At 50.9% G+C, this 17,453-nt stretch overlaps 1 protein-coding gene across 1 annotated transcript; it reads left to right on the top strand.

The window, feature by feature from the left end:
- The first annotated feature begins 170 nt into the window (after positions 1-170).
- Positions 171-17,047, top strand: GTPBP1 (GTP binding protein 1). Its single transcript, XM_035551812.2, has 12 exons — positions 171-386; positions 4,155-4,266; positions 6,313-6,493; positions 7,511-7,859; positions 8,302-8,425; positions 10,398-10,512; positions 10,971-11,115; positions 11,257-11,439; positions 11,954-12,089; positions 12,660-12,838; positions 13,330-13,527; positions 15,034-17,047. The coding sequence occupies exons 1-12, from the start codon at positions 192-194 to the stop codon at positions 15,127-15,129; spliced, it is 2,013 nt and encodes a 670-aa protein (XP_035407705.1). The 5' UTR covers positions 171-191; the 3' UTR covers positions 15,130-17,047.
- Positions 17,048-17,453: the final 406 nt, after the last annotated feature.

The raw sequence follows: 17,453 nt of genomic DNA, 5'->3' as shown, positions 1-17,453 counted from the left end.
CCCCGAGCCGCCAGCGCCTCTCCCATTGGCCCCGCGCTCCGCGGGGGCCTGCCCCTCCGCCCCGCCCTCGCGGCCCCGCCCCCGTCTCCATGGTTACATGCTAATCACCCCCCTCTCCCCCGCCTCCCATTGGCCGGCTCCCCCGGGGGGGGGGCGGGGCCGGCGGAAGGCGGAGGGCCGGGGCAGGCAAGATGGCGGCGGCGGAGCGGAGCCGCTCCCCGCTGGGGGGCTCCCCGGTGCCGGCCTGCATGTTCGCCCCGGAGCCCGGCTCCCCGGGCGGGGGGCCCCGCCTGGCGGCCGCCGCGCTGCCCCGCCGCGCCTCCTCCTTCGACGCCGAGGACGGCGAAGGGCTCAACGGCGAGCCCGACGTCGACCTCACCAGTAAGGTAGGCCCCGGCGGGGGGCGGCTGCCCCGCCTCGCCCCCCCCCCCCCCCGCCCCCCCTCAGGGCCGGGCTCGGGGCTGGTCGCGGGGTGAGGAGAGCGGGGAGGGCTCGGCCCGGCCCCGCGGGGGGCCCGGCAGCCGGTCCTGCTCCCGCTTCCATCTTGCAGCGAGGTAATAGCGCACGCCCCGCGCGGGTTGCCGTGGTGCCCCTCGAGCTGCCGGCCCTTCCCGCTGGGGGGTCGGCGCGTCCCACAGCCGTGCCCCGCTCTGAAGTCTGGTGACAGCTCGGTTGGGTCCCCCTGGGGTTACGCCGTCCCAAACTAGCTGGAGTTCCCTTGTGTTTTTCTGCCGCCCCTCCTCTATCCGTTTCTGTTCCAAAGCCCTGGATTTCCTTGCCCTCAGAAGTGAACGAATTGTAGTGTGTGGATCTAGGTACCTTTCTCTTTGAGGGCATGACCCAGCGCGGTGCCGTATTAAACGTTACGAAGATGTCTTACAAGGAAGTAAAGCGCAAAAGTCACAACCTGTTGAGCCGCCTGCGCGTGTCTTAATGAGCTGGACAAGATTTTGGTACAGGATGCCAATACCCACCTGTGCTTTGTCTTCGATGTGGCTGATGCGGAAGAGCACGCAGGAGGACGCTGAGGACTGTCACTGATCCTTGACAGCCAGGAACCTGAGCACAGCTCTGACAAAGAGAAAAGAAAGTCTTTCTCCCACTACCTCCGTTTGTATTGTCAGCCAGTCTTCCTTTCCTAAAAACCTGCAGGCATCATGGAAGTAATACGTAAGTGTGTATATATATATATATAAATTTTTTTTTACCTTTATTACAATTTACTTTTCCGTACAGCAGTGTATATATGCTGTCTTTTCCCCAAGACTTTGATTTATCCCCATCTTGGATGAGAGCTAAGACTGAGCTCTGCCCCATCTCCCCAAGTTAGTCACCTGCTCTGTGCTCAAAAGAGCAGCCCCACGTGCAGTAGCTAACTTGGTCTCTCCCCTTCCACCCCCCGTTTTCTCCGTCTTCCCAGTTAATTGCTGCTTGCCACTTCCTGCTTAAAACAGTGACTCTCCCTGCTGTCAGTTTCTATGCTAGCTTTCTGTCCAGGTCTGAGCCAACTCGCCACTGTGTTGCATACTTTTCTCCCGGTCCTCCTGCTGACCCGAGCACATTCGTTGTAAGGTGTGCTCTGCTTAGAGAAGAACGTTTGGGATTCTGTTACCAAGCACGTAACACCTTGTCAGTCGATCAAGCGAGCAGTTCCATTCATCAGCGCAAATTCATTGCTTCTTGCTTGCTGATGGGCAGTGCAGAGTGGCACGGTCCGTCTTGTCACCTGGAATAAGCTCAGCCCGCTGCAGCTGCCACCCACCTCCAGTGTGTCTTAATCCCAAAGCTGACCAGAGGAAAGGTGGGAAAAGTGCTCTCCTCCCAGAGATTGGGGTGGGACTTTAAAGGTGGCATCTCAAACTTGTACGTTTTCATATTTTTCTGCTGTCATGAAAATAGAACAATAACTGGTTGTTGCTTTTTTCGCCCTGTAGGAATTCTGAAGTTCCTGGACCCGCAGGACTCCTACCGTTAACTCCTTGATGCCTGGCAAAGTTGAAAGAACAGAAGTGAAAATTTTTGACTCGGTGAAAACCTCTAAAAAACAAGAATACGTAGTACAAGGAAAAAAAAGAAGCATAGATGCCAAGATAGAGGGCCTCTCTCTGACAAGGAGTGTGCAAAGAACAGCCGCCGTCTATCTAGGAAGGTAGCTAAAGAGATCTTCAAAACAGCAAGTACAGTCTTGCAGTGACCTAGGAAACTGCAGAGCTGTCTGGGGGGCTGGGGACTGCAGAAGCAGCTACGAGGAATACTGAACGACGCTAGAAGGTGTGATCCGTGAAAGCTGACGTTTGTTCTACGCGTCCTTATTTGATATCCTACCAGCTACAAGCTGATGTGCTGCTTGAGCCTCCTGCCCGGCACCGTGGAGAACGGCTGCAGTGAGCTGCTCGGCTGAAACGTCCCCTGATGCTTGGGTCAACGCGTGGCTGAAGCATTTGAAATAGCTGAAAAATGAAGCTGGTGCTGAAACTTGAAGAAACGGAAGTTAGTGGCCTCTACGCTGATGGCCCCGCTGTTATTTTATTGATCTTTATTAATGTAACAGCCTGTTTGATGGATGTTCCTGGGACCCTGACCTCTGCTGATGCGCTGGCCTGAGCAGTGAGCCGGCCTGCTGTGCTTCCAGGAATTCCTGAAAGTGCTCGCTAGGCAAAACGAGCCCTGCGTGTAAACGCACAGCCCTCCGTTCTGTCCCGATCCAGCCTCTGAACAGCTGCTGGTTCTCCTCTCGATACATGTGCATCCCGTGGTCTCCTCTAAGAGAAGAAGAAGAAAAAACCAAACAAAACCAGAGCAAACAGCTAATGAAGGCAAAGCTCAGTTCATCGACGCACAAAAGAGAAAGACTACGTGGCCTTGCAGATCAGAGCGCTTTGCTACCCCTAGCGCTTTGCAAACCACGCCAGGTAGTCCAAAACCGTAGGTAGGGCGTGCACCTAAGCAGGCACACGAAGGCGGTTGTCTCTCAGCTGTCTGCCCCTCACCGACAGACACGTGTTCTGAGTGACCGTTAACGTTTCAGGAACGTGTTGCTTTGGCAGCCTTAAGCCATCTAATTAGCACTTGCTGTCTGTGCTCCGTTTTCCCGGGTGCATGCACTGCTACGGTTTTGAAGCTGCTTTCGTTAGGGGATTTTGGGTTCTCTTACGCTCTAACTTCCTAATAAAAACCTTCATCACCTGCGTAGTAGTAGGTGGCAAAGGTAGTTCCTGCTTGAGTACACGTTTAGGTTGAGTGCAGGTTGTTTTAGGAATGTTGGGCAGGCTTCAGGTGGAACCGTTGTGAACTGCAGTAAGCCACGTGCTTTAGGAACATCCTGCACCAGTTTCAGGCTGGCCTGGGTGCGTAGTGGAGGGAAATGCGTCTTCCTGGGGGTGATTTTGGAATGTATACGTAAGAACAGCTGGTGGAAGTACGGATTTCATGGAGTGCTGTCGGGTGACACGGGAGCGCCTACCCGCGGAGCTATCCGTGCCTCTACAATTGTTGGCTATCTTGCGTTTTTAACAGCAGTGCCTTCCTCGGTCCCAGCGTTTGAGCCACGGTACCAGGATGCTCAGCCACCTGCAGATCTGTAATCGCAGAGGCAGCCAGGGAGCAGGTAGCCACACGGTCCTGAACGGGTGACGAAGGTCTCCTGGCTCTGCCACCCCACCGATGTGGCTGCTCCGTGGAGGCCTCTGCACGAGTTCTTCAGCTGTGCCGTACGAGTGGCACGGTTCTTTGCCAGAAGCGGTGCTACACACAAAGGTGTTCTGGGAAAAACCCTCCCCAAAGCACTTTCCTGTCCTCATTTTCCTCTTTGTTTCTGTCCGCTTTTTCCTTCTCTTCACCCCACAGTAGGGAAGGGCAAAGGAAGTTGTGGTTGTTGCAGTAACTGCAGTCAAAGCTTGTTGGTAACGCAACACTGCAGCTTCTTACGTGCTTTGAAGTCAATTTTCCAGTGTAAATGAAGTCCAAGCTTGAACAAATAACCTTGTGCAGTGTCACAAGGAAATAGTTGTCAGTGAAGCTGGTCTTGAAAAACGAAATACCAGAAAGCGGTCCTTGGGAAAGACCCCTCCTCTTTCAGTAAAGCACGCTGATTGATTGGCCTTACAACCGAAGCTGGGTTTGAAATCATAGTGGCTACTTCATCTCTTTTCCAGCTGGTGATGGTGAGTCCAACTTCAGAGCAGTACGACAGTTTGCTCCGGCAGATGTCGGAGAGGATCGATGAGGGGTGTGGGGAGACCATCTACGTCATTGGACAGGGATCAGGTGAGTGCAGCTTCCTCGGGAAAACAACAGAAAACGTGAAAATTGAAAGGAAAGCCTAGTTCAGCTAACGACTACTGCTGAAAGTAGAACTGACCTCTCCAAAATAACTTGGAAACCTCTGTAACAGAACATGTGGGACTTTTTTTTTTTAACCCCACCAACAGCTGCCTTAGGAACTTTTGTATAAAATCATACCGGTCTTTTTGGAAATGAGGCATAAGTTGTCTGGGAACAACAGCAGAAGATGAAGGGTACAACGCTGTAATACCAATTTTAGTAGAGACTTCCTCGATGTCTGATGAAGGCCGTGTTGTGTCTTGTTCTGGTCACTTCTCCATTGTAAATAATATTTTCACCCCACAGGGCTATATTGGAGATGCGTCAGATGGCCGAAATACATGCTGCTGACTTTCCTTGTAAGCATGTGCCGTGGAGAGGAAGGTTTTCCTTTTCTCAGCGTGAAGCTTTTAATGTCACATTTACCAGGGTGTGACCGCAGTCATTTGCCTTTGCGGATTTTAGCAGTTTAGCACAGATCGCCTTTTTGCTCCTGTTCACAATTGGCACATTTGCATCCCGTGCTGATAACAGGCTATTGAGCACGGCCTTGCTTGGAAATTGAAATTTCCTCTCTCACTTCTCATTTCATTCCAGGCCGCCGCGTAGCTGAGGGAGGTGGGGATCTTTTCTGGGGATTGAGGCTATTGGAAACAGCATCCGATAGAAAAAAATGTATATATATGTATCTTCTACTTTCTCATTCAGTTTGAATGTCTATGATTTTGATCATTTTGGGTGCCCGATGAGATGCCTGAGAGGCCAGGGAAGGCTGCTGGGGCTCACCGCTTCGTCAGCGTTGACCCTTCCCTTTCTCCCTGAGCTCTTACTCACCTGTCCTCTACTTCTCATTCCCCTTCCGTGACTCAGGACCCCAACCACGGCGCCGTTTGTTTTCCCCGCCATCTCCACATCTCCTCCGTTCGATTACGAGCTAGGACTGGAGATGGCCCAGCCCCCCTGCTTGTTTCAGAGCCGCGCGGCGGTTAAAATGCCGATCAGTTCGTGCAGGCTGCAGTCACTGCTCGCCGGCTGATGAGTCAGCCGTGCATATAAACGATTGCACAGCAATGGTGTTGGTCGTCCAGGTGCTATAAACGATTGCACAGCAATGGTGTTGGTCGTCCAGGTGCTACGCGTCTCTCCACCTCTCTTTGTGTCTTTGTTTGTGATTTTTTTTTTCTCTCTTTTTACCCACAGAGGAGATTCGGGCCTGAGATCTGTGCAGCTTCTGAGCACCTGGGGCGCAGGGGAACAGCCGAGAGCTCTGGTGGCCTTTCACGTGGCTAGGAAAAAAAAGCCCCCTGGCTTTCTCTGGCTCTCAGCTCTTTGCTTGGGTGGGCTGCTCAGAGGCAAGAGTGCCTCCTTGTTTTTTCTGGCCTCGTGCTCGCGTCAGCATTTCTTGCGAGTGCCAGGCTGAAGGCAGCGAGGCAGGCCAAAACCATTGTTTTAACTGGAGCGTGTGGGGGCTAAAGGAATTGCTGCACGGGCCAGATTTGCAGAAAAAGTGGACTTGGGATGTGGTTTTTATGGAGTAAGCTGATAGTTTAAATTGCTTCCACATTTTACTGGTCAACCATGGGGATATTTCAGTCGCAGCTTTCCTTTTGTTTATGGTTTTTCCTCTGTTGTAATGTGAGAAGAGATTTTCTGTCAGGCTGAGGGAAATGCACGCAAATTACCTTCAGCTCGTGAAGTATGGGAATTAGACAGAAATAACATTTTCCTTGCCAATCTCTAAGTTTTTGTTTGCAATAAGAGTAAATAAGGTGAAAGAGGGCGTTTTTATAATAATTTTTTAAGACTTAAAGTGAAGACCATCCTTTTTTCTCTCTGACGAAGGACGTTTGTTCTGTTTGCATGGCTGATGTCTCCGGTCCACGTGTGAATCCCGATGGGTGTGAAAGTCCTGGGCGGAGTGGAATTGCTGCTGCCTCTTGCAGGGTGGTTCTCACTGTCCGTCCTTTGTCTCCTCAACCCCATAACCAGATGGGACCGAGTACGGTCTGAGCGAGGCAGACATGGAAGCGTCCTATGCCACGTTGAAGAGCATGGCAGAGCAAATCGAGGCAGACGTGATCCTCCTGCGGGAGCACCAGGAGGCGGGGGGCAAGGTGCGGGACTACCTCGTTCGGAAACGCGTGGGTGACAACGACTTCCTGGAGGTCAGGTGAGGAGCCGGGCGCGTACAGGGTTAGTCAGCAGCCCAGCTACATTTTTACCCCGTGGGCAGGCTGTGGTGCTGAGCCAGCAACGCTGACTCCAGTCTGGGTGTTGTAGCTGCCCAGCAAAGGGAGCTGAGCTTGACCACTCCTTGCTAACAAAATCTCCTTTTTGTTGTTGTTGCTCTCGCTTTTGTGCACAGACTGTGAAGGTTTGCCTCTGGTTAGCTGAGGGCTGTTGTTTGGGTGACAACCCCACAGTTTAGGGATCTTTTGTGTGCTTGAATCCCAGCAGGGAGCCACATGTGCGCACATACGTGTGTGCGTGTGTGTGCATATATGCACGCTGCTAGAATACAACACTTCTGACTAATGTTTCCATTCTACTCCAAGACTGTGATGATTCAAGTCACCTTCTAATGGACATCTAATAGCTTGTGTAATTTGACTTGAGAGCCTGCCCAGCCTTGGGTGGGGATGGATTTCCGACATTTGCCAACAGCCGTAATTGTCACCTTTATCAGAGGCAGAAGGAGATTGCTACAGGAAGGGGTTTTCCCCTAAAAAGTTTGCGTTTGAGCTTTGCCTTTTCTGAAAACAGCAATCTAATCTCCCTGGCACCTGGTGCTACATAACAAGTACAAAAAAAAGCAGAGGGATTCTAGCCCAAACTGGGATTTAGACTTTTCTTTTTGAATTGGCCCAGCACGTGTAATTGATTGCAGAGAATAGGAGTTGGAAGAGAGGTTCTGTATAGCACCAAGCAATTTTGGATCCAGCTCTCTGTGTTGTGAGCACCAGCAACATATCTCCACAGTCTTCCACATCCCAGTTATCCCTGTTAACTAACTGTGAAATAATCTCTGCTCTGTTTGTGAGGGTCTAACATTTTCAAATTTCTATTTGCAGGTTAGGGAGAAAAATCTAATTATTTACAGCAGCAGTGGCGTTTGTTTTTTTGTTTGTTTGTCTCTTTTCCTTCAGGTCTCAGCTTTTACCAGGCTCCTTTTTCCTCTCCCTTCCAGGGTAGCAGTGGTTGGCAATGTGGATGCAGGGAAGAGCACGTTGCTGGGTGTCTTGACCCACGGTGAACTCGACAACGGCCGAGGCTTCGCTCGGCAAAAGCTCTTCCGCCACAAGCACGAGATTGAGTCGGGCCGCACCAGCAGCGTGGGCAACGACATCCTGGGCTTCGACAGCGAGGGCAATGTGGTGAACAAGCCCGACAGCCACGGCGGCAGCTTGGAGTGGACAAAGATCTGCGAGAAATCCACCAAGGTCATTACTTTCATTGACCTGGCTGGCCATGAAAAGTACCTGAAGACCACCGTCTTTGGCATGACCGGCCATTTACCCGACTTCTGCATGCTGATGGTAGGTAGCAAGAAAAATACACGGTAGCAGCAGCAAGGGCGCTGTTCACAGCTTTACAGCCTCAACTTCTTTCCTACTGCAAGGTCCTTGTGGGTTGTGGAGGGAGGCGGCATCTCCCAGAGGTGGAGAGCAGCAGCCAGTGGGGGTTTTAGCCAGGATTCTGAGGCAAAGTGTCCCAGGACAGTCAGTCACAAATTGGTCCAAGATGTAGGATTGTTGAAAATTGAAAGGTTTCTGGTTTCCAGAACACCTGGTTAAAGCTGGAGGAATGAATTCTTAGTGTCCATGAGCATTTGAAGTGGGCTGGGTCTGCTCATAAAGTCCCAATGACACATCTACAACCTAATCACAGCCTGCTGCGTGTCTGATGCAAGACCTTCTCTGTAACCCAGCGCTCGGCAGGAGGAACGCTGACGTGAATGTGTTTGTATCCCCGCTGTAGGTTGGCAGCAATGCTGGGATTGTAGGGATGACCAAGGAGCACTTGGGCCTGGCCCTAGCACTCAACGTTCCCGTCTTTGTTGTGGTGACCAAGATCGACATGTGCCCTGCCAACATCCTACAAGGTGAATCTTACGAGCTCTCTCCAGGCGTGTTCCTTTCCTCTGTGTGTGCTCTTGTCCTCCGTTTGGGTTGAGGAACTGTTGCTGGAAGAAAGCTGCTTTGTCTGGGTTTGACTGCATCTTAAACACCTTCCAGAAATCTACTCTTACTTTTCCTGGCCTGTTCTGCAAGGCAGTTCGCTTGCAGTCACCATTTCAAAGTTACCCAGGTTGGGGGGCTCACCTGGGCAACGAAAAAAAGTGTTTGCTGTAGGATTTTTTTTTCAGCTCTAGGGGGAGAATTGTACAGGTGGGTAGTGGATTTGCTTTTTCTGTGGGAATTTATACCCAGAGGGAAAGTCTGGAAATCTGCCTTCCTTCTGGCCCGCAGTTTGATTGTGATCTCTAGCTGTGCTCAGACTTGTTCTCTGGCAGCAGCTAGTCGAAGGGGCAGCTCCTGGGTACATCCTGCTCACCTGGGCACTTCTCCGCTCTGCTGGCATAACTGCAGCCGTTATTAGCGAGTAATAATAACTTGTTGTTATAATAACCTGTTGTGAGGACACAGGAGGGAGCCGCTCCCTCCTGTGTCCTCACAACCAACCAACACGTAATCAAATCATGGTTCAAAGTGGCTGCATGAGTTATGGTAGCAGGACTGGAGCAGACACAGGTGAGGGATGGCAATGAGCAGCAGGGGCTGGCAACTTCCGTGCTCAGCAGCAGTTAAAACAGCACATCTAACCCCAGCAATGGCCCTTTAACCTATGCTTCACGTTTTTTCAGGTTGTGACCAACTCTCACCTATAAAATTCTCTCGATGTGTTTCTCACACCTTCAGGAACATGCTGTGGTTAATTGGAGTGATGCTGTTTTTGATAAGTAGTCTTGAGGATGGGGAAAGTGTCTGTTCCCAGTACTGTCCGTAGTTAGTTCATTTCTGTGAAAATGCTGGATATTTTTCAGATGAACAGAAGCGTGCGATCAAAAGGTAACCTGAATATCTCTGTAATAGAGATTTGGCAAATAAACGAAAGGCCTGACCCTAACACGGTAACTGGGGAGGAAAGAGAATGCTTGGCTCAGTGAGAAGAGCTTCTCCTGGGAGAAGCTGCTCCTGTGTCATGTTCTGTTTAAATTAAATAGTCACAAGATTTGGCTCAAACCTATCTGTGAAGAGCAGATGGCATGATTAAATGTTTGTGTTTGTACCCAAAACATTTTACTCTCCCATAGGCAATCATTTGTTCACAAAACCCATCTAATTGGATGACAGTTGTAGAATATAAATGATTTGCTCTTTTAAACCATTGTTAGCTTTTTTTTTTTTCCCCCCTCATGTGTTATAAGGCACTTTGCAGGAGACTGATGCTGGTGCACCCCTGCTGGGTGACAGATCCGAGGCTTAAAAAAATAAAAATAGGCAGGAGATCAAAGTTGGGAGCTGGGAGATTTGTCCCAAAACAGTTACTTCCAGATCTGGTCGCCCTGCATCCCCCTAGCCTGTGATGATGATCTTTACCCTCCTCATTCTTCTCTAACCTTCTGTGGCAGGTTAATTGCCAGCCAAAGTGTTTTGAGGTCAAAATTGATTTCTAATTCACATATTCTCAAATATTCCAGTTCCTGAGTGCTGACAAGTTTCGTTGATCGAATTCAATGCGAGAAATCCTTTATAGGAAGAAGAAATATTTTTGTAACTACTTAAAGCTATTTAATAGACAGCTGTAAAACTTCACAGCATTGCACTTGTAGCTGCAAACCTGTGTGTCTGTTCATGTACCGTGTCGCTTGGCAGCCGGCATGAAATGGAAAATGGAATGGCTCCTAAGTCCCACCTTGGCTGCAGCAAACTCGTAGTGGCACTCACACACCTTTAGCCATCTTCTCCTGTCTGTTTGTGGCAAGAGTACCAGTCTCCCTTCGGGAAACCGAACAAAAGCGATTTGTAAAGGCGGGAGATGCTGCCCTAACAATATTCATTTCACCCTTTAAGAAACCCTGAAGCTGTTACAGCGACTGCTGAAGTCCCCAGGGTGCAGGAAGATTCCCGTGCTGGTTCAGAGCAAGGATGATGTCATTGTAACAGCCTCCAACTTCAGCTCAGAGAGGTAACGGGAGCAGAGGAGAGTCGTTTCTCTTTCGGTCCTATTTGGAGACTGGGTGAGAAGATTCAGAGAGAGAGTCCCATTGTCTAGATGTGTTCAGGTTGTATTTGCCATGTGGTGTGTTGATTCCCTGAGAATGTGTTGGTTCTGAGATTGACCTGCTTGTGTTCCCCTCTGAGGCAGAAATGAGAGGCTGCTGCTGGGCAGTCTGCAGAAGATGGCAGGGTGCGCTCAGCTCCCTTCAGTCCCGGAACCTTACACCTTTTCCTGAATGTCATTAGAAGACAGAGACAATGCTGCAGGGTTTCAAACGTGGGGTGTTGTGCATCTGACTGCTTGCCGGGCTCTCCCTTCCTAGCCCTGTGTATTGAACACAGTCCGAGATGTTGGATGTCTTCCTACGCATGGAATCCCAGGCAGGGAAGCGAACTGACTCCATTTTCATCCATTTTCCTTTACAGGATGTGCCCGATTTTCCAGATTTCAAACGTCACTGGGGAGAACCTAGATTTGCTGAAGATGTTTCTTAATCTCTTGTCTCCACGGACCAGTTACAGGGAAGAAGAACCAGCAGAATTCCAGATAGATGATACTTACTCTGTCCCGGTAAGGGACCTGGCATTTTAGGAATTTTCCACCGTGTTTTGGGTTGAAGAGGGTATCTTCCTTAGAGAGGGGGATGTTCTAGAGCTCATCTGCTAGTGTGGTCGAGTAAACCTGACTAGTGTTGTTTCCTTTTTGGTACAGGGTGTAGGAACGGTTGTGTCTGGGACGACACTGAGAGGCCTAATCAAGCTGAATGACACCCTGCTGCTGGGGCCGGATCCTCTTGGCAACTTCCTACCTATTGCTGTCAAGTCCATCCACCGCAAGAGAATGCCTGTCAAAGAAGTGCGGGGAGGCCAGACTGCCTCCTTCGCTTTGAAAAAGGTGAGGAGAGCTGCCCTACGCCCCCAGAACAGGAGCTGCCCCCGTAACTTTAGAGTGCTCTTGGAGTTGTGCTGCAAGCAGTCTGCTTCTGCAAACCTCAGCTACCTCATTTCACGGCACAGTAGAAATCCCACAGAACCCGTGTCGGTCCCATGTCCTGGTTGTTCCACCTAACAGGTGCCAGGTGAGAGCAGTGAGACCCCTGGTAACGAGGAATAGCGTTGGAGGTGTGTAACAAAGCGAGAAAAGTCTGTGCTGCAGCAGCAGTAGTGTTCTGGGCAAGGTATTCACACACTGACTCAAACTTGGTCAGGAATTCCAGCTGAACTTGATTTTTGCAGCCTTTGCATAACGTTGTTGCTTCCTGCTAAACAGCTATCGCTTTGCCTTTTGGTGGGCATGAGTTAGTATCTGCGAAATCCCTCAGGATCCTGCTGGATGCAGTCAGCCAGAGAAGCAAATTTCTTCCCTGGAGGATCATGCTAAAGTTTTTTTTTGTGTCACTGCTTTTCAGATCAAGCGTTCTTCCATCCGGAAAGGGATGGTAATGGTGTCACCCCGCCTGAATCCACAGGCGTCGTGGGAGTTTGAAGCAGAGATTCTGGTGCTCCATCACCCCACCACCATCAGCCCGCGGTATCAGGCCATGGGTACGTGTCACAGCGTTGTCTCATCTTTGTTTCCCAGCAGTAATAGTTTACATCAGCTCTAGGCAAAGGTCTTTTCGCTCCTGACGGCTCTGTCAAGCTGAATGTAAGCCGTAGTTCTTGTTTTAATGGTCCCAGCTGTCCATTAGAGAGAGGGGAGGAATTCTACAGAGAAAAGTAGTGAGGAGAAATATGTGAAAAGGAGATTTGGGGCTCCAAGTGTACTTGTAGCCTGCCTGAGCCATATTTACACGGTGCAAAGATTCTTAAGCTTCCAGTGCAGAGACTCATTTTGGGTCCTGCCGTCTAGCTCAGCCTCTTGGCGTGTAGGATTCTGGCAAGGGTGCTCCAGGAAAGTCTCCGTTCGAAAGTAACTGTTCCAGCTTATGTGTATTTTCTTTTGGAGGACCGAACAAAGCCTGACCCATGTAGTCTATGGTGTGCAGTAGATTTTTACGCTTCAAACTCAGCACCGTTAGCTGTAAAGTCACAAGAGCCACTTTAGATGTCTGTCTGAAGCTTATTCGGCTAACGGCACCGGCTGTTGAAAGCCTTTATGCGTTACCTTCGCAGTGCATTGTGGCAGCATCCGTCAGACGGCCACGATTCTCAGCATGGACAAGGACTGCCTGCGGACAGGGGACAAAGCCACCGTGCACTTTCGCTTCATCAAAACCCCGGAGTACTTGCATATAGACCAGCGGCTGGTCTTCCGTGAAGGCCGCACCAAAGCTGTGGGTACCATCACTAAGGTAAAGGCTGAAGAGTCCGGCTTTCTTTTTTTTTGCCCATTAGCTGCTTTTGGCGCTGAGAAGCCAGCAGGAGAATTGAGGGAGCAGCCCGTCCTTCGATCGCAAGCGTCAGCCCTGCCGTGGGTTGCAGATGACCGGTGTGCTTTGCTGTGTGGTGGGTCTCGGCTGGTGCAAATGAGGGAAGGAGAAGGTAGGGGGTGACCCAGATGCCTCTGACTTTTCAGGCCTGGTCTCTTTCTGATAGCTTCCAGCCGCTCCCTTCGAGTCACAGTTTGGAGGGCTGTGTGTCACCTCAGCTGAGCGGCGCTTTAATCCCCGTAGGGGTTCTTGAGGGCAGCTCAGGGTTTCTTTGAACAGCTACTGCCTGCGTTCTTCTGCCGATGTACGTCGGTGTCAGTTGTCCAGAGGCTGTTAAAAAGCAACACTGAGCCTTGCCAGATGGGCCTAGCTGTTTTACCGTTGCTTTTGCCCTCTCCCTTTGTAATACGCAGTTACTCCAGACCACCAATAACTCGCCGATGAACTCCAAGCCCCAGCAGATCAAGATGCAGTCGACAAAGAAGGGAGCTGTGACAAAACGAGAGGATGGTGTTCCCCCGGTTGGGATGGCAGCTGGGGGCCCGCCGGCAGGGGACGAAGCCCCTTCAACGGCTGCAGCACCGCCAACACCTACTGCCCTGCAGCCATCGGTAAGTGAGGGAAACGGCATCTCTTGTAGCTGTTTGCATCTTGTTTTTTGACTGTTGGATGAAGGTTGCTCTAAAGCACAAGTGTTACTCCTGTCATACCTTTGCACTCACCTTGGGACTCAACGTGTGACAGAAACGGATGGAAATACAAATAGTGTCACAGCAAAAATCAATTCTCAGATGACTGGGTGACTTTTCCTGGCTGACCTTGCAGCAGCTAGCAGTGTAGGGTCCCGGGACAATTCAGGTTGGACCTCAGGAGGTGTCTAGTCCAATATCCTGCTCTAAGCAGTGTTAGTTGTGAAGTCAGACCAGGTTGCTCAGGGTTTTATCCAGTCCTATCATGAAAATCTCCAAGGTGGAAGACTGGGCAACTGCACTTGGCAACATTTCACTACTTGACTGTACCGTGGTGAAAAAGTGCCTCCATATACCCAGTAGCTGAAGTAGTGAAGCATCCAACAAATGCTCAGAGACTGCTGGCTGAAGGAGCGGTAGAGCATCCCCGCACTGGAGAAACTACAACCGAAATAGTGGTATCAGGCACAGGTCATCTGCCCTCTCAGGGAGGGAGGATGGGGGTGGCCAAGGAGAAGGAAAGGCTTTTCATTTCTAGACAGATGAGTCCAAGCTGTTTTGTTGCTTAAATCTTCCCATCTCAGCTTGTCTGAGAAGGATACCCCACTGTTCTCGTGTGAAAGGAACGGAAACTCCACTCTTAACTGCGAGCTTTGGGTAGCTATTTATCAGCTTTATCACATGGATTTCCTTTTACTGTACTTATCCAGAAAACAAAAGTTCCCGAAACTGAAAGCGTCAAGACAGTTGGTCAGCATTCTTCCTTTTAACTGTTGTAGTTGCCGTTGGTCAGGTCTCGGCCTGTTGAGCCAGGCTGGCTGCTGAAAGAGGGCCGCTGACAGGGGCCCTTCCCTGCACGTACACTTGTTGTTCCTTCCTGATCCCTCATCTCCTCCTTGTCTTTGCTGTGGAGTCATCGTGGTTATAAGAAAGGCCCCTAGCTTCTTCTTTTTGTCCCCTCCCCTGAGAGTCCGCGTTGCTTTCGCTCTCGCTTATCTTTGTCTCTCTCTCCTTGCTGCTTCCCCTCAGCCTGCTCTGGATGAAGAGCCCCACGTCCGTGAGGGCAATAAGGTATCTGGCTGCTTTGAAAGAGAATCGTGGGTTTGCTGGCTGGATTTGGGGTCAGAGTCGTGTTAGCAAGAGAGTTCTGGGAGGGGGGTTCTCCTTCCATTCCCCACAAAGCCAAGGGAACCCGAGGCCTCGATTTTTCCAGAAGCTGAGCCCCGTGGCTCCTGCTGACTCTTACGGGAGTTAAACACTCAGAATATCGGGAGATCAGGTCCTCCCCAGCCTGATGGCCCAGACTTCATGGTAGTAAGCAGCAGATCAGTCGCAGCTGCCATCCCAGTGTCTGGCTGTGCGTGTTGAACTCTCGCTGTGCTGATATTCTGATTACTGCGCACTAAGGTGTCTCTTCTTGTTTTTCAGTCAAAAGCCGGAGGAGGAGGAGGACGGCGACGTGGAGGTCAGCGCCATAAAGTGAAGTCTCAGGGAGCCTGTGTGACTCCTGCCAGTGGCTGCTGAATTTCGTACTCCTCCTGCTTCTGAGGAATTCCTCCCCTTCCCTTCAGTTCCTATCCAAAAGATCCAGAGCAGCTTAAACCAAAATCCATCCCAGCTGATAGGCTGCAGAAGAATCTTCCCTCCTCCCCAGAGGAAATGATGGAGAGGAGCATAACTTATAAGCTAATGAAGGTGATGAGACACAGAACTGAGTAACTGACACCTTCCTCCTCCCCCTATCGACACATTTTTGTACATCATGGGCTTAGTTTTTATTCTTATTAGTTTTTATTATATTTTGTGTGCATGAAGATGAGAGGAGACTCTGGATAGAAGCAAGAAGAGCCAGTTAGCTGCCTCCCTCCTCCCTCACCCCATTCTGTCTACAGGACCTGCTGCTCTCTCCCACGTGCTGTCTCAGACCCAGGGGCTGTCAAACACCTGAAATTTCGGACTTGCAAAGGTTAAAACAACATTGTTTAGGGTGGCTCCCTATGGCATTGTTTCCTCACCACTGTGGCCACGTGCCAGATAGGTTTCTGGATTCTCCCCCATCTAAAACTATTTGTCAGTGGGTTTAATTTCACGTTGTAGCGACTTGAAGTTTGAAGGAGATGATGGTAAGAAAATTCATTAGTTGGAGGTCTAAGGGGGAAGCAAATTGAAAATCAGTTCTCGATCTTAAGTTGAGGAATCCTATACTAAAAATCTCCTTCTCAAATACGTTAGTAGCAGTTAAGATTTTAATTAGAGCCGGCATTAATTGGGCAGTCGTTTGCCCATCCTGTTCCCCTTCCCATCCTGCGGCTTTTCCTGTTGTCTGTTCCGTGCATTTTGGAGCAATTCGTAACTTGCCTCTCGAGGCTGTGGCAGCTCAATTAGCAGTATTAAGAACGTTGTGCAGGAACACTCAGTCCGTCCCCTGAGCCAGAGAAAGCCTTCTCACCTCGACGGGCAGAGATCCCAGGTGGGAACGTACCTTGGGAACAGAGACACCAGGCAAACGAGACCTCCCCTTGATTTTGTTCACTCCAGGATTTCCCAAACGTTTTCTAGAAGTCACTGGCCAAAACTTTGCCACGATGGAGGTGATTGGGATTGTCTTCTGCCCTCTTTGGCCAAGAGGGTCATGATGAATTCGCAGCAAACGTACAGAAGTGCTTTCAGGTTTGGAAGCACGTGGTAGTTTTTCTGACTTTATTTTTGAAGTGGTGAATTCTGGCTTCAGGAAGGCCCTGCGAGGACGCTATGAATTATCAGTATCATGATTTTTAACCCCGGGTTGTGTGATTTGAACAATTCCCTGTTTGTTATTTCTTTTCCTCTTACCCTGCCTCTCCGCTTGGCTCCCCGGAGGACAGGAGTTATCCCCCGCAGGCTCGCGGTGAGCGGTGGGAGCGCGTGAGCTTCCTGAGGGCGGAGATGGTGTTACCAGCACTCCAAAACCATCGGAGGTGAGGGATTCGGATCGGAGCCGAGGGTACTTTGCCTTAGAGACTGTGGTGGCCTGAGCAGAGGTGGCAGCGGGGAGGTCAGACGGTCCTTTCCAAGCTATGTGCCTAAACACCAGCGCTCTCCCGGAGAGGGGGGAACCATAGGCGGCTACAACACCAATAGCACCCGCATTGTGTGGGTGTGAAGTGTGGCTAAGCAGGGCACACGAGGGCCCGTTGCGTTTCTGTCCCGGCCCTGTGGCAGCATCAAACTGCATCTGATTTCACCGCCCTCCGCTTCCCAGGGGAGCGGGGGGCCCCCGGCGGTTTTCTCTTTCTCCATTCCTTGTGCTCCAAACGAAGGAGACTGCCGAGACTGGAAGAGGGTTGACTTCAGTTCAGGCGAAGGAGGCGGTGCGATCTCTCTTTTGTGACCAGCATTCAAAGATCACTCGGGCTGGCGTGATCTATAAAATAAATTTTAAAAAAGGTTTGTTCCACGTTAACGGATGTCTTGTCGCTTTGTGTCCCTCCGGAAAATTGGCGTGCGCAGCTTTGCCAGGAGCCAGGACGAGGGTGTCAGCCTGGCACCGCGCTCCTTCGCTGGCTGTGCACGGCGGCTGCGCTCGTGGCGGGGGAGCAAAGTCCCGGGGAGAGCTGCGGCCAAGTCCCTGCACAGCTTTTGCTTTGTGTGAGAGTTGGTGCTTCTCAGTGGGGGGGAAATGAGAGTGCTCGCATGGTGCGGGCTGAGCTGCGCCTGTGTGCGCGCCTGCGTGTGGAGAGCTGCTGTAGCGAGCCGTTTGGGGCCAGCTCCATCTGAGGCGCTTTGCCCGCTGGAGGATGTGGGTTTTGGGCACAGCACCGTCACTGCCTGCATATGCGTGTGCTCCCCGGGCCCTTGCAGTAGCTGGC

This window comes from Cygnus atratus, chromosome 1 (genome assembly GCF_013377495.2).
Source record: "Cygnus atratus isolate AKBS03 ecotype Queensland, Australia chromosome 1, CAtr_DNAZoo_HiC_assembly, whole genome shotgun sequence".
NCBI lineage: Eukaryota > Metazoa > Chordata > Aves > Anseriformes > Anatidae > Cygnus > Cygnus atratus.
Note: the sequence above shows the minus strand (reverse complement) of the source record. Positions and strands in the feature narration are given on the sequence as shown.